This window comes from Pomacea canaliculata, linkage group LG11, assembly GCF_003073045.1.
Source record: "Pomacea canaliculata isolate SZHN2017 linkage group LG11, ASM307304v1, whole genome shotgun sequence".
Taxonomy (NCBI): Eukaryota; Metazoa; Mollusca; class Gastropoda; order Architaenioglossa; family Ampullariidae; genus Pomacea; species Pomacea canaliculata.
In genome coordinates this window covers 3234974-3258903 of record NC_037600.1, presented here as the reverse complement: position 1 = coordinate 3258903, position 23930 = coordinate 3234974, and the positions used below count along the sequence as shown (strand labels likewise).

At 45.0% G+C, this 23930-nt stretch overlaps 2 protein-coding genes across 2 annotated transcripts; both read left to right on the top strand.

The window, feature by feature from the left end:
* The first annotated feature begins 1875 nt into the window (after nt 1-1875).
* On the top strand, nt 1876-16728 carry LOC112575327. The gene is made up of 12 exons (XM_025257098.1): nt 1876-2026; nt 3666-3770; nt 4029-4166; nt 4449-4794; nt 5719-5766; nt 6177-6497; nt 7253-7561; nt 8653-8804; nt 10380-10598; nt 10796-12700; nt 15977-16182; nt 16594-16728. The coding sequence occupies exons 7-11, from the start codon at nt 7555-7557 to the stop codon at nt 16082-16084; spliced, it is 2391 nt and encodes a 796-aa protein (XP_025112883.1). The 5' UTR covers nt 1876-2026; nt 3666-3770; nt 4029-4166; nt 4449-4794; nt 5719-5766; nt 6177-6497; nt 7253-7554; the 3' UTR covers nt 16085-16182; nt 16594-16728.
* On the top strand, nt 16175-23242 carry LOC112575655. Its single transcript, XM_025257632.1, has 9 exons — nt 16175-16182; nt 16594-16810; nt 17923-18144; nt 18281-18445; nt 18655-18818; nt 19124-19250; nt 19548-19742; nt 20281-20381; nt 20883-23242. The coding sequence occupies exons 1-9, from the start codon at nt 16175-16177 to the stop codon at nt 21970-21972; spliced, it is 2289 nt and encodes a 762-aa protein (XP_025113417.1). The 3' UTR covers nt 21973-23242.
* The last annotated feature ends 688 nt before the right edge of the window (nt 23243-23930 follow it).

Below are 23930 nucleotides of genomic sequence, written 5' to 3'. Positions count from 1 at the left end.
TATAGGCAAAAACCGTAATATGAACATACATGTCTGTATCAGTATACACACGCACACATTCATGAAGCAAAAGTTCAGTTTCAGAGATGAAACATAGCTCTAACTCATTCATCTTCACAGATGGGCCGCAATACTTGATAATCTCTTTTCTTAATTTTCTGGTGCATGGCTACACAACTAAACCATCAGGAAAATATCCAACAAAATAAATATTAAAAAAGTTTTTAAAATTATCGTTTACAGATGTATTATTAGAACACAATTGTTTGCTATAGTTGAGTAAAACTCAGATGTACAAAAATATTTTTTGTCCAAGCTCTGGGGGATTATTTTCCCTTCATCCTGGACATTCAACAGTGTTCACCCCATGAAGATTATTGTCCGTTTGTGACAGTGAGTGAGTGTGAGTGTGAGTGTGAGTGTGAGTGTGAGTGTGAGTGTGAGTGTGAGTGTGAGTGTGAGTGTGAGTGTGAGTGTGAGTGTGAGTGTGAGTGTGAGTGTGAGTGTGAGTGTGAGGTGAGTGAGTGAGAGTATGATGTGAGTGAGTGAGTGAGTGAGTGAGTGAGTGAGTGAGTGAGTGAGTGAGTGAGTGAGTGAGTGAGTGAATTTATAAAATTGATGCAGAGTTTTGTACAGTCGCAGTGTTATATTCCAATATGACATAACGGCGTGTGTGTAATCAGAAACCGGAATATTCCCTTTTCTCTGACCACCATTCGTTCCAGAAACAGAAAGCTTTACGAGAAAAGCGTTGTGGAGGAGAATGGTTAAAAAAAGATAACCCTTAAGATGCTTAATAAAAGTGTCATTAACGACATGGTTATCTTTCATTTACGATTTTCTTCATTTCCGTCAACAGCACTTGAACCTGGTGAAACGATACTTGGTTTTATAACTTCAGTATAGTCATCTGCAACGACAAGTATTTACAACTACTCCAGGTCAAATAGCGTGGGCGACTTGGTATTGGCTGTAAGTGTTTTAAAGTTCTAGTAGGGCGGAGCTTTTTCTAACGACTGGGTCCAACGCAAGATACTATTTTCTACAAATCTCGGTGACTGCTCTCTCTTCCAATTTCTCAGTATACGCCTGAAAAAAATCCACTTCTCCAGAGCTCAAACTTGGGATATCAAGTAAAAAAAAAATAATAATAAAAATAATTGCACCTCACTAGACATTTAACAGTTCCTACCATACAGGGGATTTGTCGAAAGACGATGACATGATGAACGAGGAAGTCTTTACAAAAAGAGTTATTTTCATCTACTATTTGTAGTTCTTATGACGGATAAAATATATAATTTCTTGACATTCATTCTGGATTACATTGTCAGGGTTCGTTATCTGGACTGACCTAGGTGAGATTTCCTCAAACTGAAAGACAGGATCGGAGGGTGGGCAGACTTGCAGTTGCGCTTGGGTGGAGGAGGAAGGGAGTAAGTGAGAACTGAAATAGAAAATCTCATAAAAATCACATCTCAACCCTTGGATGAATCATGGTGTACGCACTGCTACACGAACTGATCCTACAGATGTAAGATGTGTCGAAAGATTTAGACTAAGTGGCGCTACTTCTGTAATCTTACGGTAAAATGTTACTAAAAATTATTACAATAAGAAGAAGTGTACTCTCAAAAATTGAAACTAAAGGCATTGCAAGGGGTAAAATAAGGATCCATCTTTTCCGAACAGGAGAAAAAAAAAAAAAGAAAAAAAAAATCATAAAAAAATTTCTTTGACCGAAAATCATATCCAGCAAACAATTCATGAAATTTACGAATTTGCTACAAGCCGAACACCGTCAACATTTCCAAAAATACGAATGTTTACATGTAAACTAAACTGAGGTCGGCACGCGCAAACTGTGACGTCACGATGACGCGTGCGTCAGAAGTCTGTTGTCATGGAGTCGAGATCGTAATGGCTGCCTGACTTACATCAATGTCATTACTCGTGAGACTTGCATCTTCATCTTTTCTCGTCCTTTGTTTGGGATTGCTTTTGAAAACAGCAGACAGAGTGACTGGTATGTCTGTTTAATTCTTTTTCCCAGGTTTTCTTACAAAAAAGCGTAGATTATTTTTGTGCGGAGAAAACATGGCGCTGTACTGATGTCTAAAGCTTTTGACTTATGTAGATTTAGATTTAGAACACAGGATATAAAAATTACTAGTTGTATGTGCATGTGTATGTGTATGTGTATGTGTATGTGTATGTGTATGTGTATGTGTATGTGTATGTGCATGTGTATTGTGTGTGTGCAAAATGGGATTGGCACGAGGTCTTGTGCCTTTTGTCTTGACAATAAAGTCTGTTTTGATTTTGATTTGATTTTGATTTTAAAAATACCGAATCAATTATTTTCTTGTGGAGTTTTGTAGCCTACGAGACAGCACTGAAAATTTTTTATGTCAGACGGAAAAATAAAGCGCTTTGTTTTCTGAGAAATGTGAGTTACCACGAATTTATTTTATTTATTTTACTTTTTTGTGAAGTGCCTTGAGCTTGCCTTAGAGTAGGTATAAGGCGCTATACCGACTTTTGTTGTTGTTATTGTGGTTATTGTTGATATTGTTATCATTATTAGTAGTATTATTAATTATCTGATTGTCATATACTTGCTGCATATATTTCTGCGCAGCGATTACGAGATTGCTACTCTACGATCTAACCTATTCTCACGGCAAGAAGCATGATGTATCCATTTGTATAAAAGTCAGTAGGACGAGCTGAGCTTATCTTTCTTGTAACAAATAAATATGCTCATTTAATTTTAGATCTGCTCTGAATACAGATAAACCACATAGACTGCAGACGACGACTACGATGACGATGACGACGACGATGACGATGATGATAGAAAGGTAGATCACCTCCCTGTGTGACATCCAGAAGTTCCCAGTCTACTGTGTAGAGCAGGGGTCTCAAACACGCGGCCCGCGGGCCGAATGCGGCCCGCGAAACATTTTTGTGCGGCCCTCGGCCACGTCCGCGGTGTATATGTATGTTGTGCTTGGTGATTAACTCCCGCAGTGAAAATTACCCCCGTTATTGAGTGCAGAGACACGTCAACTTATTTTAATAAACTAAACTGCTGTGCATGTAATAACTACACTAATGTAATTAATAATTATAAAAACTTTATTTTAGCATTTAACTGCGTGACAGTAGTGTTCGTAAAATTTAATGAAAAAACATTTTCTTTTCGTGGTGCGGCCCGCTGACTGGCTGTTACTTTCCACTGCGGCCCACATGCTAATATGAGTTTGAGACCCCTGGTGTAGAGTAATGTCGTGCAGATCCCTGCTGGACATGAAAAGCAAATCAGATGCTAGTAGCTATCAGCAGGGTAATGTGATACTCAGAACGAGGAAAGATTAGATCATAAAAGATAAGTAAGACCATAAATATTATGCGTTATACCTATGATACTGTATTACAGGGGAGGTAAGTTCAGTGCCATAAACGAAACGAGTTATCATTGAGAGTTTTATTGACATGAGGCTGGGTCGTCGTGGTGATATCAAGGATCCCCTGACGTCACTACCTCTCAAAACCACAAATCTCTCACCCCTCCCTAAATACAAGCTTCTGCACCACAGCAAGATTACGCTTGTCTTCGGGTTAAAACGACGCGAAGAAGGAAATCTGTTTTTATCTTTCAGGACAGGGATGTAACTGCCTTCGGGTCGAGGACTGTGACCCCGAGCAAAAGCTGTGTCACGGCAAGTGTGCATATGGCTACCTCAACCCTCCACTGTGCCTAGATGGTCAGTCCGCAGGAACGGTGGGTTAGTTAGTAACGGACCAGGGTGGAGAGGTGGGAAGGTGGGCTGAGGTAGGAGGGGTGGGAGAAGGCGACAAACACAATTATAAAATATGAAATCGTGCGAATGCTTGTGTGTGTGCTTATGTATATTTGTGTATACATATGCGATTAAAATACAATTAAGATAAGATATCTATATATGCGATTTAGATACATGTGTGTATATATATACATGCGAAAGCCTGTACGTCTCTGACAGTGTGCCCTCCTAATATGTACGGGCTGGACTGCATGATGACGTGTCACTGTCCGGATGACGACACGTGTGAAAAGGTGCAGGGTGTGTGCAGTAGTCTGCGCTGCCACCCGGACTGGGCAGGTGCAGGATGCAGTAAACGTGAGTCGTCCTTAAAGTTGAACTGGTTCTTAGAGTGAATAAAAATAAATTTTGTTGCAACATGAACGGACACGACACATTTCAACCTGCTGTGGTGCAATGAAAACAGTTACTTTGACAATACCATGGGGTCAGTTTGAACCCATTGTAAACATTGTATTATGCTGCTAGAGTGAAAACTGTGGGAAGAAGCAGATGGCGGAAAGGATGAGGGAAGATGAGTTTGAGAACAAGAAGTTGAGCCAGACACTGTATCATCTTGTGTTTTTCCTGTTGGTGCAGGCCTCCCCAAGCTACACAGCCACCCCGGGTGGTCAGTTCCTCCTGCACGGCGGTCCGGGTGCAGTGGCACCAGTGGAGCCGACGTTGGACTACGGCGACTACCCGGTGCTGGAGTACCGCCTGTACAAGATGACCAGTGGCCGCGAAGGTCAGGGCTCGTGGGAAGAGGTCACCCGTCGTCAGCAGCGGGAGGGCGTGACCGAGTACACTGCCGACGTGCCTTTGCCCTCCTTGTCCCACCCACGCGCCTACAAGTTCCGGGTGGACGCCTTCTACGACGACTACGGGAAACTGTCTGCCCTCGCCAGCCCGGGGATTGAGACCGACTTTATCGTCCCCTGCACAGGTAAGGTCCCCGAGCATCCAGAACGTTCTTCTTTCCACGTCCACCTCTTTCACACGTCATCCTCACGGCTGATGGCAACGGTAAAGGGTAAGGAATCAATAAATAAAAGAAAAACCAGATAATAAAGTTAGTAACGATGGCACTCTAGAGTTAGAAATGGGTGAATGACAAAACGTAAATTTAGTCGTTTTTGTCGTTGAGTGAGATTTTTGAACCCGCGCTCATCTCGAGGCCAGCTTGTTTGTGTGTGTGGGCGTTGTTCATCTTCTGTCTCTTCAACCACTTCACAGCTGGAGCAAGTGTGACCTGCATGCTACGCCATACTAATAAGGAACTGTTTAGAAGTTGCCTATCCAGCTTCTGACGAGGGTGCTCTAGCCCCTTGACTATGGGTATTTGCTTCCATAAAGGGTAGGGGGGTAGGTCGCAACATGATTAGAACCAGGGCTGACGATTTTTTCAGTTCTTTCACCCACTTAGAGAAGCGTTTGAGGACCATCTGGTGTACAAACCCGCTGACAGGACGTGAAGGTGAAGCTGCGACAAAGTTTTATCAAGACAGATTGGTCCATACCCAGATTAACAACGACCGCTTTTTTCTTATTGGCTAGCTAGGGTGGGAACTCCCATCCCGGTCATAACAACCTCTTTCTTAGCCAACGACCGCAGAAGGGCGAGAGAATGAGATGAACTAGAGCTAGAGTTAGAGTTGTGAGATTTGTCTATCTGACAGGTTGATTATATGGCCTCTTCAACAGGCGGGAAAAAGCCATTCAGACCTTCTTCACTGAAAATAATCTATTTCTGGTGTCATACCAATAGTTCCGTCACTTGACGCTTTTATATGTTGAAAGTAACATGATTTGAGTGTAATGCATTACTTCACAATTTTTATAAAGCTTATAATTCTTATTTTAATTACAGGCACTGATCAATTTTCAGCAAACATATCGACTGTTCCATCACAGAAGGGTGAGTTTTCCTCTACTTGCAGCTGTGTTCTATATGGTAAAAAAATATAAAATATTAATACAAAGATTGTCGATTTGAAGAAAATGTAGATAAGATCTTGAAAAAAAAAAAAAAAAAAAAAAAGAGAGAGAGAGAGAGAAAAAATGAGCAAAGACGGCAACCAGTTTCTGTAACCCCGAGAGTTTTACCAAAGGTCAGCACCGAGCTTCACAGTAGCTGCTACTGACCTGTGTATAGACTAGTCATTAAACCAATCATTAATTAGCTATGCTGTACATGACGTAGCTCTCCTAGGGTCAAGAATAACACGCGCCTGTCATATCACATCTTAAAATGTTTGTCCTACGGTGATGGAGGGGGGTGGGAGGATGTTGCGACTTTTGCGTGAGAAGTCGCTTTGTGGCATTCAGTTTTCCAGAGCAAGGTATTCAGAACGTGCATCACAACGTGCGGAGCGCTCGCGAGTGGAGGTCACCTGGTCTGTCAGTGACCCCAGCCTGCTGGACAGCCTGTACGTGACCTACTCCTACCAGGTGATTCAAGTGGCGACTGCCTTGCCGTGCAGCAGGACAAGGGCAAAGTTACGTCGTGAGCTGAAGGGCAGCAGGAGCAGACTGATGCTGCACAACCTGGAGCCGTGCACACCTATCACTTCAACCTGCGGGCCGCCTCCCCATCCCTACCGGAAGAGGAGGAGGTCACGGAGGGCACTTTCGCCACCTCATCAGCGCGTGAGTCTGCGCTGTCTTGTTTGTCATCTCGCTTTATTAAAAGCCAGATGACAGGCACAAGAGCTAGTAGACAAGTTGCACAACATGTTCTGAAACTTGAAACTGTTCTAAAAAGCAAATTTAGAATTTTTTCCCAATCATTACTCTTAATGCCATTTAGATGCGTTGCACAAACTCATACCAAAAAAAAAAAAAAAAAAAAGAAAATAGAGAAAAAAAAATGTGATGACGGGGACGAGTCTGGCTTAAAGCAGTTTTATCATAATATGAGGAGGGTCACATATTAGAAATATAAATACTTAAAAAGATTATAAACTCGTGTTGTGCACTGTTTCTTTGAAACTGATAATATAAATAGATTCCAGGCCTAAAAACCAGAACCAAAAAAAACAAAAAACAAAAAAAAAACAAAAAAAAAAACAACCAAAAACAAAACAAAAACAAAAAGATTTAAAAAAAGAGAAAAAAGCAAACTAGCTCAGCACCTCCATAAATAAGCTATAGTAATGGTTAATAAGGTTTTATCTCTATACCTCCCTACTAAATTGTACAATGGTTCACAATCGCTCATCTCTGTTCAACGCTAAATCGCAATAAGCAGCCACTTCTTTCAGCACCGTCTGGCCATCTTGATGATCAGCAAGACTTTTATCTTGATACCTCCCTAAACTATCTCCGTTGTTTAGTACTTACGCTGGTACCCCCAGCCTCCACCCAGCACTAGCCTGGCTGACGTGACACTGATCTTCCTACAGCGCCAACAGGTCCTGTCCAGACGCTGACCATCTTCAACATCTCCTCCACCTCGGCGTCCGCCAGCTGGCTCAAGCCGTCCTGCCCCACGCGAGGCGGGGTCCTGGTCTACTTCGAGCTGGAACTGAGGGAGGTGGACAACAGCTTATCTCTACCCCTCGCCTTCTACTCCAGCAGCCAGGAGGTGACCTTTTACAACCTCCAGCCCGCTACCCGTTACTGCCTGCGAGTCCGCTACGTCAACCCCGCAGGACAGGGACCCTTCAGCGAGTGCGCCAACCTCACCACCACTGCAACATCTCAAATGCGAGGTCAGGACGACTTTGGTCCGTGTCGTGTGACTTAGGTGACAGGTCGAGCGTGGTTATTGTCGCGAAACGTCACGTGTCACGCAAAGGCAAGGTCGAGTTTGTTAACCTTCTGTGACGTCACAGATCGGCGCTGACTCTAGGTCAGATCGCATTCTGTGAACCTTGTATTGAAATCATTTAGGATTTCAGACTTGTCCAAATGTCAGGATGACATCGCGCAGACAAGAAAGGGAAGCAACTCCAATACAGGTTCTTCATTGTAGATTTTTCCCCAGCAAGTTCTTTCCCTTTAATATAAAGTGTGTCACGCAGACCAATAGTTCCACAACGTTTGCTTCTTAAGATAACGGTTTAGAAAAAAAAAATTTATAATCTACAGGCACACTCACGGACACATAAAGTGTAAAAAGACAGCGTCACCAGTCTTTCAGGAACGTTGTCTAAAGTGTCGCATAGATTACCGCACGATAATGCCTGTTTACCTGTACATACCCGCTCATGATACCCGGACTATTGTTCCCAACCCACACACGCTCACTCCACCGCTTTTAGTGTCGCATGTTCATGGGTGGAGAGCAGTCTATCACTCCTTCCTCTGTTCACTCCATTCAGAAATACCAGGTAGGCTGAGTACATGGCACCAGCCACAGATACGACCACTTGTCACGTCATCCGAGTCATCAGCAGTTCATTAGAAATATGTGGTCGTGCCTTTCATTACTATGTCGATATTTGTAGGGTGCCAGGAGGGCAATTCATTCCATATCAAACAGAACCAATAGAATAAAAACATGTTACACATAAAATATTGCAGAAAAAGTTAAATATTGAACGGGAAAATCGAGATAAGAAAGAAAATAGATTTAGATTTCTTTTAAAAAATGTTCTAGAAGCTTTAAGCTTTAATACAATCAATGATGTAGCATCATCTTGGTGACATGAAGGATCTAGTTAGTGATTAATATCTCCGACTGGGCAAAAGCTGTTGGGCTTTGTATGGGAGGGATTCCCTTCTTGACGCACCCACATATACCTTTGCCGTGTCCTTATTAATTTACAAAAAAATCACGACCCACTGTGCCTCTCTGCAGCTTTTGTCGTCGACGGTAGAGGGCGCTTTCCTCGCTCTCTTCCTCCTCGTCCGTCCAACCTGCGGCAGACGAGCTCAAGCGTTGACTGTGTGGGCATGGCATGGGACTCTCCGGTAGGCGGACTCAGCTCCGCGCCCATCCAGGGATTTCGGGTGAACACTCTTGTCACGTGACTCCTCTCTGGTTCCACCTCCCTCTGTCTAGCTATCATTTTCATGCAACCACACTTTATTTAATAAAACGCTCCATATAATAATAATGATGGATGATGATGATGATGATGGATGATGATGATGATGATGATGATGATGCGCTCCCTTACAAAATTAGTACCCTAAGACTCCAGATATTTTTTAATGACAGGTTTATAAAATATCCACGATGCTCACACCATTTTATACACAAACATCTCTTTTAGTCTTATATCATTTTCAATCACTCTTTTGATGACAACACACTGCACACCTCAATGACAGTGTTATCATTGCAATTGTCTAGGTTTTGTTTGGCTCGTATAAGTCGCTCCGTAGCGTCTTTGTTTGGGATGTTTATTATTTTTGTTATCAAATGTTACTGTTAGCCTCAAATGATAAAAGAATGCGCAGAAACATCTTTGACATTTTGAAGCAGAACAAATTTTGACAATGTGATAATTTGAGAGCGTATCATAAGACAGAGAAAGAGACAGAAAGAGATGAGGGCAGGTGGGGGACTTTGTCATTACCGCAGTTTTTATCGTGGATTCAGTGTCTTCTTTGCTACATCTTTCTCAATGTCTTTGGACAAAATATTTGAAGCACACTGCAAACAGGATGAAGAGGAAGAGTGCGACTTTTGTTTCTTGTTAATGTTCGTGGAACAGGTGTTTTTTTTTTAGTGCGTCGGATGTGTAGTGGACATTCGTGGTGGACATCTGAACTCTTCTTTAACAACAACAACAATGCTTGAAGACAGACTGCAGACAGTGGTATAAACACCGGTATTTATAAAAAGAAAGAAAAAAAATCTTTTTGCGTATCAATTTGACGGTCTGTGAATGCACTGTAGCCAGATTTCTCGTACTCCTGTTCTGTTACGACTGCTTTTTGCGGATTAGGTAATTATATTTATAATATTTCAGTAAAAAGTAAGTTTAAAATGTGCAACTAACCAACGAAGTCATTCTTAATCTGAAAAAACTATAATTTTTTTTGTTCTCTACGAGTGGTTTTAGATGCAAGAATAGGCGCTAGGATACGTCACTTGCCTTATTCTTGTCTTGTAACTAGCTCTTGTTCGGATTTTCTTTGATCTGAGCGCTCTTGCTAAGTAATAATTTCCAATCAGGATAAACAGAGATGGTAATTTGTAATTTGAATGCTTAGTTAGGCGAGATTTGTTGTCAGTCAAAGGGAGAGAATCCTTTTCCCACCTCTTTGTATAGCCGTAGTTACTTCCCCTACATTGAGAGTCTTCTAGCCTTAAAAAGATCTGTGAAGGAATGCAGATTATCGCATCCAGGTCCATCATTTCAGTCTTAAGCAGATCTTGATCGCAGTTTAAGTCTATGGACGTGTGTTAAAAAGGATTTAGTGCGATCTTTTGATCTTGACTGTGATGAATAAAGACCGGGTGGCACGTCTCAGTGGTTGAAGTGGAGTGGTATGGAAGATATGTTAAAAGCACTAATGTTTTGCTCGGGGAAACGAGATGTTGAAAGAAGCTGCTTTCACTTGACTTGTACACAGATCTTTGACCTGACGGGCCAGACTTACTCCCAGGGTATGGAACCTCTTCCTTTGGCCCCAGGCCCCACTGCGCGCTCTGCGATGGTGTGCGGTCTACAGGCAGGCCGGAGCTACGTCCTGGGACTGTCAAGCCGCAGCTTGACAGGTGACGACAGTGTGCCCATCACTGCCGTCTTCACCACCGACCATGACAAACCAGAGAAACCCGCGACCCCCAAGGTAAGTCCTGGCTGTGCGACTCTCTCAATTGTTCGTTACGTTTATTTCTTTTCTTCTTTTGTTGACAAAGTTACAAATACGCGACAAAATATCAACTAATTAAAAGAAAATGGAATTTTTACCTAAAACTAAAGAAACGATAAAAATAAAATGAAATACAAAGTTTTAACCCATTGACCTGTCTGACTTCTGTACAGGTGGTATCGCGTAGCTTGACCACGGTAGTGATCAGCATTAGACCAGTGACCAGCTCTCGCGGCCCTGTCACGGCATACGACATTTACGTGGAAGTGGCCGAGCTGTCTGAGAAGGAGAAGGTCGATGCCGGTTTCCCACGAAGTCCCAGAGGAATTGTGGATGGTGACGAAGATGGCATGTATTATGTACGGAAAGGGAAACCCGGCACCGAGCGGACGGCCATTGTTCCGGACAGCCAGTCAAGCACCTTTCCAAGACAAGGTGAACTGATAGAAGTGGTCAGGTCTCGTGGGAACACCTCGTCTCTCACCAGCCTGATGAACAGAAACGGCACTTACCTTCCTACAGCAGCAAAATTCTTCCCGGTCGGAAACGCGACAGAGAGTGAACAGAGCGGGGTGGCAGACCAGCAAAACGGTACAACAAACGTGCAGAATGGGACGGAGCATATGCCGATTGAGACGAAAAATCTGCGGAGTGGAATGGAAAATCTGCTGAACGGTTCATCAAACAGAGAGCAAAGTATCCTTGGAAAGAATGCCACAGACACCTTGGACGAGGTTGGCAAGGAGGGACTTTCAACTCTGCCTTTCCTGATCGAGAAGGGACGGCCGGATGTGCAAAAGTGGGGAGTGCGCATAAAACCTGAGGAGTTCGCGACCAAGGCAGGTTTGCCGTCCACAACTCTAGCGGGATTTAAACCTCCCGCCAACAACTCCGCGACCGTAGGTTCTCCTAATGCCACGACTCTTGTATCAGGCTTAGCTAAAATGTTGCTCCCAGGTATCTCCGACTCTGAAATGGCAGGCAACGTGACGACTCAGGATGAGCACAGCTCATCGTCAGGGAAGTCGAATATCTTGGAGAAGGAAACATCTCCAGCAAAAACAAGATCAGGTAGAACCACTGTGATGCAGAGCCCCTCGAATTCCCCTGTGTCACCTGTCCAGGTGAGGTCGATTTCCTTCTCACTCCGCGGAGAACAACAGCAGGTGTCTTCACCATCCAGTATACCATCGCTTTTGCCTCCGTTAAATCCGGCTGTCACAGAAATCACCGAGAGAGGCGCTGCGCTATCTTCAGGTGATCAGGGAGCAGGAGCAGCCGCAACAGAAGAAAACGGAGGTTTAAAACTTGAAGAACTCACCAAAGGTGTTACCTCTCCCCAACTCAACGATTCCACAACAACACAGCCATCGCTGCTGAGTGCAACTCGCAGAACCAACGACACCGACACCGAAGCCGAAGCCGACAACGACGTTGTTATGAACAGAAACGTCACCAGACTCTGGAGTCGCGATCCTCTCAGAAACAGAAGGGGTGTTGATCAGAACCCTCCACCCGGTCGGATCCAGGCACGCCTGGGGCCGGAACGAATAAAGGGGGAGGCTGTCTTCGTCATTGGCGACGACGCCATGTACGGCGGTTACAAAAACAGCGCCCTCAGGCCTGACGGCCGCTACAACGTGTACCTGGTGGCCAACAGCTTCTGGAACGGCGCCAACAAGTTCGCTGCCAGCGACCCCGTGACCGTCCTGATGCCGCGGGAGATCACCGTGTACCACGCCTATGCCCGCAACGCCCGCTTTGTCAACGCCGTCGTCATCATCTTCTTCGTGGTTGCCGCCCTTTTCCTCGCACTGACCGTGTCCCTGTGGGACGGCTGCATGCGCTGGCAACACCGGAGGCGGCAACTGACTGAGTTACATGAGCCTGAGTTCAAGTATGCCTACAACATGCCCCCCTCCGGAGCCTCGGCCGACGTCTCCCCAGCCTCGTTCCGCTCTCACCTGTCTGGGATAGAGTTGCAGCCTGCGGTGGACGAGCGGAAATGGAGCGAAACATACAATCTGTCACAGCGGCGCCACATCGTGATGGGAAGAAACCTCCTGCCACCTGAGCAGGTGTGTATGTTTGTATGAGTGAGTTAGTTCTTCATTTTTCGAAGTCAAAGAAAGTCACTGCATATGGCCTAGGTGTCATAGAAAACAACCTACTGATTGGTGGCACACTCTTCCCACACAAAGACATCCACAAGGCAACATGGACATCACCAGATGGGACCACAAAGAACCAGATAGACCATGTCATCATCAACCGAAAATGGAGGAGCTCACTTCAAGATGTTAGAGCCTACAGAGGAGCAGACGTTGCCAGTGACCACACTCTTGTGATAGCCACAGTTTCCCTGAAGCTACGTCGATTCACGAGGAAACAGGCCACGTCAGCAGAGAGTGGACTCCGGCAAACTGAAAAATCCAGTCATCGAAAGGGCCTTTGCTATGGAAGTAAAGAACAGGTTCCAAGCACTAGGAGACCAACAAGAGATGACCTTAGACGACTTCAATCGAGTCTTACAGGAATCAGGAGAGAAAAATACTGGGCTTCCAACGGAAAAAGAAGAACAGTGGATCAGAGAAGAGACATGGAAGAAGATAGAAGAGAGAAAGTCAGCCAAACAAAGAATCAACAGCACCAGATCTGAACGCCTGAAAGAACAACTCAGACAAAGGTATACAAAACTAACAAAGAGGTAAAGAGGATGGCAAGAACCGACAAAAGAGACCACATAGAGAAACTGGCAGATGAAGCAGAAAATGCAGCAAGTAAAAATGACCTGAAGACACTGTACAAGATAAACAAACAGCTAAACACGGGTTTAAGAACAGTGATGTGCCAGTGAAAGACGTGAACGGTAATGTCATCGAGGGAGAGGCAGAAAACTACAGCGCTGGAAGGAACATTTTGAGTCGGTTCTGAACAGACCAGATCCCCCTCAGCTTGCAGACATCCAGCCAGCAGCTATAGACTTTGACATCTGCACAGACCCACCAAGCCTGGAAGAAGTGACAGCAGCAGTCAAGACAATGAAGAGCGGCAAAGCACCAGGGGCAGATGGAATAACAGCAGAGATGTTGAAAGCAGATATAAATGTGACAGCTCCCAAGCTGACTGAAATCTTCAAGCAAGTTTGGGAATCAGGGCAGCTCCTGTTGCTTGGAAGACAGGGCTCATCTTCAAGTTACCCAAGAAAGGAGATCTTGGAGACTGCAATAATTGGAGGGGCATAACACTTCTCCCTCACCAGCAAGGTCTTCAGCAAGATTGTTTTTGTCAAGACTGACGGCAACTCTTGAGAAAGACATCGACCACAGCAAGCAGGATTTCGTCCTGGGCGATCCTGCTCCGAACACATCTTCATTCTGCGACAGATTCTGGAGCAGAGCAATGAATGGAAACACACCGCTGTACATCAATTTCATCGACCTGGAGAAGGCTTTTGACAGCATCCACCGCGAGTCCTTATGGAAGATCCTGAGGCATTACGGAGTCCCTGCAAAACTTGTTCAGGTCATTGCAATTGCTGTACAGCGATTTCAAATCCCAGGTTGTCTGTGACACGGAGCTCACAGACCCCTTCAACATCAGTACCGGGGTGAAGCAGGGCTGCATTCTGTCGCCGTTCCTCTTCATCCTGGCCATGGACTGGATCATGAAGACTTCCACCGACAGTGAGAGGAGAGGGATCAGATGGACCATGACTATGACAGCAACATCAACGCTGGAAGACTTGGACTTTGCTGATGACATTGCCCTGCTGTCACACCGCCACCAAGACATGCAGGAATAAACAAAGGCCTTCTCAGAAACAGCTGGAAACCCTTGGGCTTGAAGGTCAGCACAAAGAAAACGAAAAGTATGAGAGTGAACGCCAGAGTCCAAGACAGCATCAAACTAAATGGAGAAGAGATTGAGGAAGTTGACAGTTTCACCTATCTTGGTCCAAAATGTCAAACACCGGGGATGCGGAGGTGGAGATTCGAGCCCGACTGGCGAAAGCCAGCCAGGCCTTCGCCTCACTCAGGAGCACATGGAAGGCAAAAAACATCAGCCAGAAGATCAAACTGAGAATCTTTCAAGTCAAATGTGATCAGCACCCTCCTTTACGGATCAGAATCCTGGAAGATGACCAAAACCATCAGTAACAAGCTTGACGTCTTCCAAAACAGATGCCTCAGGCGCATACTTAACATCTTTTGGCCAAACACCATCAGCAACGAAGAACTCCACCGAAGAACTGAAACCGAGTCCATCACCACGCAGGGGTTCAACGAAGGCGTTGGCGATGGATTGGACATGTGCTCCGCCAGCAGACAGCAGACCTTTCCAGAGTCGCCCTACGATGGACTCCAGACGGCCGAAGAAAACGAGGCCGCCCAAAGGAAACTTGGAGAAGAACAGTGGAAAGGGAGATGAAAGGAAAGGGCTGGACATGGGGTCACCTAGAGCGGGTTTCAGCCGATCGACATCGGTGGCGGACTCTGGTTGAGGCCTTATGTGCAACCTGATGCACGAAGAGGAATAGATAGATAGATAGTCATAGAAAAGGTAATAGTCAATAATTCATCGTGTCTACTACACAGTATGAAGTCCAGCTTTCTTCCTCCTGCGCTTCTTCATAGCAATCAGTTACAGGTAATAAATAAACCGGCGCATTCCACAAAAGAGAAAACGACTTAGAAAGTTATGAGAGTACGAGGTAATATGATCAGCTATAACAGCATGACTCTCTTAATCCATTGAACGTACTGTTGCTGGAGAGTAATGAGACCCGATTTATCTCGGGTTTCTCCTAGTCCTTACTTCCTTACCACGTCCCCACCCCTCTAGAGATCCGGGTAGCTTGAATCAGCTGGAAGAGGTGGATATGGCAAACTGTCATGAGAGAAACGAATAGAGCTATACTCTTGGTGCCGAGCTTCTGTCTCGTATATGGATTGAACGAACGCACGATCAGACGGACGTGTAGATGCTGGGAACGAGTCGCAGGGAGTGGGGTACGTCGTAGAACACAGTTTCAGTCTCAGTTGAAGTGTGATAACACCTTCGATTGACGAGGAAATCAACGGATAAGATTCGTTAAGGGACATCGGAGAGCCCTCCCCGATGAGAGAGACGAGTGTAGAGGCATTTCGCGTGCCTGTCCCCCAAGGTTCACGAGATATACAGGTATCGAACCGGGTAGTGTTCTTCATTCTGGTCTATAGTTATAGCTTCCACTAACTGTCAAATATCCGGCTGAGATGATGTTGATGGTAATGACGATCATTAAATTAATAAAAAGTAGATGGTTAAGCCTGTTTAACTGTTTGTTTGCTTAATGTGGTCTGTATCATCAGTTCATAGAGCTGCCGGCACAAGAAATTTCGGGCAAGGGGGAGAGAAATTACTTTCCGTACGGAGTTCCAGTCCCTACCACGATCACACCCTTCCATGACCGCAGGTGAGACATTATGATCGCAACTTAGCTCTAGCTTCTGCCCTTCGATGCTACACGGTGTGTGCTGGAACGTGAGTGTACGGGACAGAGGAACTACATGAACAAGTGAGCCCAGCCCCTTACCTCAATCACTTTCTGCTTGGATTCTATATTTTCTGGTTAACTTTGCTCTTTTATTTATTTACTTAACTTATTTTGTTGACTAATAAATAAAAATGAGATTGATCGCTCTATAATTTTTGTTGTTGCTGCTAAGATTTTATTTCATATTAATCCTCCTTAACAAGATCGTCTTTGCTTTTGTGGGATACATGTACACGTCCGAAGCTGAATTAAAATTATTCTACACACGACTGGAGTATTTCTTAGTCATCTATTTCGTTCACCTTGTTGAACACTTGCTACAACTTCACTACCATGGTCTTATTATGTGAAAAGTGCTCGAATAAATTAGTTGATTGTGTTGTCTTTCGCTTTCCCAACACAAAAACGAGTTTTGCGAGTTCCTGTTTACAGCAACTTCCGGAGGAGCATATCCGAAGACTCTACTTGGGGCAACTACATTGTGGCTCAGAGCCCCTTTGACGAAGGATCGTCAGTGAACTTGTGGCGGCTCATCTACCACCAGAACGTCTCCACCGTCGTCGTTTTGTCCAGGACCATTGAGGACGGCACGCGCAAGTGTCATCAGTACTGGCCGGATATAGGCAAGATCAAGCTCGGAAAATTCAAGGTGAATGAAGGAACGGAGAAGAAATACATGTACACTGCTTTTTTCTCACGCTTCTAAGCTAATTGTGCATGGTGCTCTTAATTTGAAAAATTTTTTCTCCGTGTCTTGGTGGCAAGCTATTTTACTGTGTTTGATCGTGATATCCATTCTGATTGAAAAACAAAAAATTCTCCGTCTGCCTCACAAACATTTTTACATGCTGTCTGGTTGACATGGTTTTCTGCCATGTTTGATTAATCATTACCTGAGTGGCTGAAATAAAAAAAAAAACCCGATGCCATTGTGTTTCATCAAACAGATTTCCCTGGTCGACCAGTTTCCGTTCGCCGACTTCACGGAGCGGGTTTTTTCCGTTCAGCGGACACGATTACGAAACAAACGTAGTCTACAAGTTCGCCACTTCACATTTCTTGGGTGGCCCGAGAAGGGGGTACCCATCAACCCCATACCCCTCCTGGAGCTGCGCGATAGGGTGCGGCAGACGTACATGATGACGACAGGACCGGTCCTGGTGCATTGCGACACCGGCTCTGGACGCTCAGCTGTCTTCGTCGCCCTCGACATGCTCCTCGCCACGTACTCTTCAAACGGGGAGGTAAAGGGTTATCTGCTCGACCTTGTGGTTACAGGCACATACAGAGTCTGTTCTTTGTGTAGGCTTTAGTTACAGTTAACTGCCTTGGTTGTAATTAGTTTGGGCATACATTTACCAGGTGATAGCTTGTGTACGGTGCATCTTTTGCCACTTAGGGCTTGCCCCGGAGATGTTCTTTCTTGTCTGCGGCTTACAGAAAGGGATAAAGTTATAACAAAAGAATAAACATTGAAATGCGAACTTAAAAGACAACACGAGCGCAACGTTTCTTTCTTTATGGTCGGATTTTTATTTTAAAATAATAATTCACAAATATGAGTAGATAATTATGCTTAATTTTCAAGATATGAGCCTTCAAATATCGGCATTCTCACCTGGCACTAGGAAACAGGAGAAAATTACTCTCATATACTGGAAAGCTGTGTGACTGTTTAGCAAATCTTTGTGCTCTGATTCCTGAGATTTTCGCAGAGCACTCGTGTAGTCCTTCCAAAATACTGCTCGTGTTTGTTTGCAGATATCCGTGTTCAACACCGTGTCCGCCCTGCGCGCCGAGCGTCCCCACATGATCCAGACTTTTCACCAATATGTCTTTCTCTACGATGCGGTTTTCGAGCACCAACACGCGGGGAACACTGTCATGGGGGACAACTTCCGTGAATGTTACCAGATGCTCGTGAAGCGCAACCCCGTGACCGGCCGCTCGTACCTCCGCGACCAGTTCCTCCTGCTGCGGCTGGTGAGCACTCACGACCTGCAGAGTAAGGACGGCAGGAACGTGCCAGACCTCATCCCCCGGTGCGAGCAATCAACCGCACGGCAACCGCGTCGACATCGACATCGAGGAGCTGGAGGAGCTCGAGGAGGTCCGGTAGGGAACCTGGGCTCCAGACGCAACGCCTTCTTCGTGGACAGCTACCCAGGCGCCATCACTACGTGCTGAGCCCCACTCCACGCCGTATGAGGTGTGCGACTTTTGGCAGCTGGTGTACGACAACAACATCACCGCCATCATCATGCTGGACGAAGACGTGACGGTGGTAAGCCGTGACGTCATAGTGATGTTGAGAACGCTGAAAGTTGTATGGTGGTGTCGAGAAGCAGTGACAGTTTGTAAAGTGTACAAGAACTCGCTGGTCGGTAAGGTGCAGACCTATTTGGACTCTTTAGCTTACGTGTACGTTTGGTGTAGAACCCCTAGGATTAAAGTTTATGTTCCATGATAGCCTTATATTCTTGTTTGTTTCAGTGTTCGACGAACAGTCGAAGGCAGCAAGGGCTGTACTGGCCCAAGTCTGGGTCACTGCAATGGGAGCCATTTATAGTGGAACTGGTGGGCAGCAACTCGCAAAACGGAATCCTGACCCGCACTTTGACCTTGGTCCATAAATATCATAGACACGAAGATCCCAGGTAAAGTGTCTGATCACGAGTTCTCTAGGTGAGACTTCAAGGCAAGAGCGGGGAACCATTTTTGTATTACCAAAAAAAAATTATACAAGAACCATAAAAAACCCCAAAAGAAACAAAAAAAGCAAAACAAACGAACACAAAAAACACAAATAATAGAAAATACAAAGCAAAAACAAACAAACCCCCTCCCCCAAACAAGAAAAAAAACCAAGACACATTAAAAGACAGTGTCAACAGGCGATGGGTAAGTCACGACATCTAAAAATGTTGTACCTGGCGTTCTTTAAACACTCTTTTGCCCTCAGGTGCATCAGACAGTTCCACTTCCGCGACTGGGGCCAAGTGACCGGATGCTTCCGAAAGACGATGGAGAAGAGCACCCAGGCCTCTTCCCAGCACGGCAGGCAGAAACTGCTGCAGATGCTGCACCTGGTCTGTGACGTAACTGCATGTCACGTGGTCTTCTTGTCCAGAGTCTTACGTATAAAGCAGGAGAGGAGAGAATGACGAAAAAAAAATCACATGATGTCATCGACGTAGTACTTACGTTGTTAGGAAACCGGTGGACTGACGGTATCCGTCGTTAAATACTGTTTACAATAAGTTGAAGAAGTTCAATAAGTAACGTGTTTGTGTTTGTGTTTGTGTGTGTGTTTGTGTGTGTGTTTGTGTGTGTGTTTGTGTGTGTGTTTGTGTGTGTGTGCTTGCTGCTTGCCATGACGGCTGCAGGTCAAGATGTGGCAGGACCAGTGCAGTCTCGACTCCACTCCTGTCCTGCTGCACTGCGCAGACGGCGTCAGCGGAAGTGGCGTGGTGGTCGCCTTGGCGCTGATCATCCGTCGCATGAGGGAGGAGGGACAAGTTAGCGTGTACCGACAAGTTCGCAAACTCCACAAATGTTCCTCCAACATCATTGGCGCTTTCGTGAGGCAACGAGTTTATGTAACCACCAAAGACGATGACAACGATAACGACAACGAGAATGACAACGACAACGACAATGACCGACTTTATTAATCCCAATTTAAATATGGTAGATGTGCTCAGTTACTATAGAAAGTTCTATTTACAAAATAAGTTTATAGAATGAATGAATCTTTTTGATTTCTTTTGGTTAAGCGTCATATTATTTTCAATCTCTGTTTAGGAAGTCAACAGTTTTAAAAAAACCACTTTAAATATGATATTAATATTAAAAGGACAACAACAACAACAACAACAACAACAACAACAACAATAATTTCGGTAGCGCCTTTCAACACCATCAAGGTGTGCTTAAAACACGTTTCAACAACAACACACATACATAACAATAACAATACTGTGCCATGGTGCACGTGGATGTCAGTTCTGGAATTGAGGAGGTGTTAACGATCATAAAGAAGAGAAAATACTTTAATTCAATGCAGTAGAAATGGAAATCAAAGAGTTTATGGAGTTTGTGTTTGTTTGTCTGTCACAGGAGCAGTACAAGTTCTTGTACAAGTGTCTCTGGGATTACACCAACATGAATAAGCCTGGTGGAGTTTTTTCTGCTGGTCTGGATAGTTATCGCAGTAGCTAGTGAGTAAATAGTTGAGATATGAGAAAATGGGGAATGGAATTTCACCGTAAAAAATAAGTAATTATGGTTGGTTTAATTAGTGCGGTTGGGTAGGTGAATGCGAATTCATACACGTTCTTTGTTCAGTAGGGCCTTGGTCTTAAACAACGACACAAAACAACAGCATCACAATATCATTCACAGTATCAAAACCTCGAATGTGGAAGCAACTGTTAAAAGATAGAATTATTTACATATAAAAATAGTACTACTCGGAGTCAGGATCGCACTTTTCTCGGGACCTTTATTTGTGTCTCTTGTCTCCTCTACCTTCTTGATGAAGTACGCCGCACCACACGGGTATCACACAGCCAGTGCTCTAGCCCGTTGTCTCAGCTTTATATATTACTTTCAAACAGATAGTTGTTTATGATATCGACAATAGACATGTGTGTGTGTGTGTTGGGTGGGTTGATGACGCAGCTGTAACAAACGTTCTCTTTTCTTCGCCGTTTGCCCAGTCCTCAGGGATTGAATGGACTTGGAGAGTGGCGGCAAAGCTTCGCTGGTCCAGACAACATCTACAACGACTTAGATCAGGATTCCAAGAGCAGCAGCAGCAGCAGCAGCTCGTCGGACGACAGGAGCCCCAGAGCCTCCAAGCGACGTTCCCACGCTAGGCAGTGGTCTCCCGGCCACCAGAATAGTTTCAGCTACCTGCGGCGTCAGGGTTCACTGGGGTCACGGCGTTTCTTGAGTCCGACAATGGAGCTACTGTCGCCGGGCAATCTCTCTGCCAAACCTGTTTACTCCATCTCGGGTAGCAGTGCTTCCACTGACGATTACTCCGCAGACCTCCCGACAATGACCGTGCCCTCCATCTTCGTTCGCAAGTCCACGCAACCGCGGCTGTCGCGTCAGACCTTCCGATCCTCTCCCAGCCTGGTCTCCCGGCACCTGAGCTGGTCACCGGCCCGGGGGAGCGTTTCTCAGAGGCTATCTTACAGCGCCCCCAAGCGTCGCTCGACGTTATCACCGGGATACCGTTACAGCATGCACGGGATGATGACCACCAGGGATAACATGGGGAAGATGGCGACCTCTAGGGACGCGGATACTTTCTATTTCAAGCAGCACTCGTTGTACCCCGACCTCTCTGCTCAGACTGGGGTCGTGCAAGAGTCCGGCACCAGCAACAGTTACGTCAGCTCGTTGTCTGCGTCGCATTTGAGCACAGCTGGCGGCGGGACCTTCAAGCGGTCATCGGTTTGGACCACATCCGGGTCACCTGTTGGGCGGAGCAATGTGAAGTCACCTTCTCCCAGGAATCTCTCTGCTTTACCCATTCGCCGAAGTTTCCCATCTCTTTCCTCCCCGAATCGGCGGCTGACGTCCCCTCACAACACCCTCCAGGTGCCACAGCGACAGAGTCTTGCCAGACAGAGGTTCGTGGACCAACGTTCGTCATCAGCCGCAGCCAGGGTCAGCCCACAAAGGTCGGAGAGCCGTGTGAAAAAGGTGACAGAGCTGCTCGACGACGATGGGGTCTTCTACCACAGCGAGGTGACGGATACGGTCATGAATATCTCCTCCTCATCCGATAACATCTAATCGTCTCACGCGAAGCCTCTCTTACTTCTGTCGACCTGATACACCGTCAACTGACACACCAAGACAACAGTACTTGTCTTATTCTGTCTGACGACTTTCAGATGCTTGACTCTCGGTATTTTTGCTGTATTCTTTATCTTCTTCATTTTTTTAAAAAAAAAACCTTCATCGTTTCTTTGTCTTTCTATACTAGGACTGAGCATTTGTTTGATAGTCCCACAACATTAACTGACTAAACAACAGACTAAACAGTTTTTCATGGTTTATTCAGTCGGTTCGTGCCAGCAAAAACTTATTCTGCTCCTTGTGGCGATCGTGCTGCTTCGCTTTCTTTGATTTACGCCTTAATATTCTATTTTCTGTCTTCGCCAAAAATATTGTGTTTAAACCTTCCAAGAAATAGAACACTTCTTCATTTTATCTGTTTTTGTTTACCAATTTTCTCGAGTTTTCCCACTCGTCATCTCTCTCCATGCACGCACGAACTCCTAAAACACACACACACATACAAATCAGACTTTTTTCAGGGTCTCGAGCTCTGACCTCGATGGTTGACCTGCACTTACACTTGCCAATCAAACCAAAGCAGGACTCACGAGAAGTTGAACAGTCTCGACACAGATAAAAATATTTCCAGCTCTCTTGCGAATCTTATTTAGGTTGTATTAAGTGTTTACAAATCATTAAAAGATTTGGGGGTAACTTTTAAAACACTTCCACGTTTGTTTTCTTTTGTTCATGATGAATAAAAGACATATGCAGTATTTGTTGGAGGGATGATACACAAGTAACATGTGGACATTTCTGAGAGCCAGAACACACGCTTTACAAAAATCCCTCCTTCGTGTTCATTCCGACATTCCCCCAAATACTATTGTAAAAAAAAAAAAAAAAAAATGGAAGGACGTAGTTACTTTCATCTGTTGCGCTGTTTGTATTCCTTTATAGACCTGATCTCCTGTTCCGGCCATTTGAACTCCAACTACAATAATACTTAAATGATGATTGAAAAATGGACAATACAATCAAAACGTGGTTTCACCAGGTAGACTCCGCTGTCGCCTCTTATCATAAAATCAAAAAATCAGATCTTCCTTTCAAGGAATTTGTTGGAAGCTATTTCGATCTTAACCCCTCCAGCCATCTAGTTCTCGCCACTGTCAGATGTAAAGATGAGAGGTGTCGGCTGGGAAAGTAGCACATTATCGTTCTTTCTTAGTTGCAGGTCATGAATATTTACAGACCTTTCAGTACCGGGATCGAAGGCCTACCCAGACTGTCGAATGTTTGTAATGGCCTGCGGATCTGAATTTTTTTTCTGTTTACTTTGTGGTTGATTGTTTTGTGTGGCTCCTTTGCCATTGGTGGCATACCGTGAGGACAGTGCGTTTGTGGGTCGTTGGGTGGGTAGTGGTGGAGGGAATGGCGTCTAGGGGCATAAAGAGATGATTTAGAGACCGTTTAACCCTGACCTGGCTTTAACCCCGGAGGCTGCACGAAACACGGCGCATGACATCAACAGGTTCAGAGGATCCGGAAAAGAAAGTCAGATGATCTCAGACAAAGCTGTTGTGGAGTGTTACTGTACAGCAGTGTCACTCCTTGTACACTGAACTGAAATATTAAATGAGCATTTAATTTTGAATACAATAATTAACCGGCTGGAGGGGACTGCTCGGTCTTATTTTTTCTCGTCCATTGGTTTACGTTGACTCTCCTACTGATTTAGGATTTCTGCTGCGTCCCTTACATCTGTTCTGGAATGTTCTTCAAAGTCTGTGCTCAACGATTTTTATCTTTAGAAATTTTTGTCCACTTAGGTCTCGGCAGCTTATTCTTCGTTTGTCAATCTTGTTTGAAAGTTATTCAGGACCAGTTCTCCACTTGACTGAAAATGTAGCTTTTTTGGCAATCCATGTCATGAAATGTGTTCCTCTGTCCAGGGACCGCAGTCATGA

Excerpts from the sequence above, each read along its gene's own strand:
- LOC112575655 (XM_025257632.1), top strand. Across the intron at positions 16,811-17,922 it reads TCAAGCTCGGAAAATTCAAG|ATATCCGTGTTCAACACCGT; the intron begins GTGAATGAAGGA and ends GTTTGTTTGCAG. Across the intron at positions 18,819-19,123 it reads CATAGACACGAAGATCCCAG|GTGCATCAGACAGTTCCACT; the intron begins GTAAAGTGTCTG and ends TTTTGCCCTCAG.
- LOC112575327 (XM_025257098.1), top strand. Across the intron at positions 8,805-10,379 it reads CGCCCATCCAGGGATTTCGG|ATCTTTGACCTGACGGGCCA; the intron begins GTGAACACTCTT and ends ACTTGTACACAG. Across the intron at positions 10,599-10,795 it reads AGAAACCCGCGACCCCCAAG|GTGGTATCGCGTAGCTTGAC; the intron begins GTAAGTCCTGGC and ends ACTTCTGTACAG.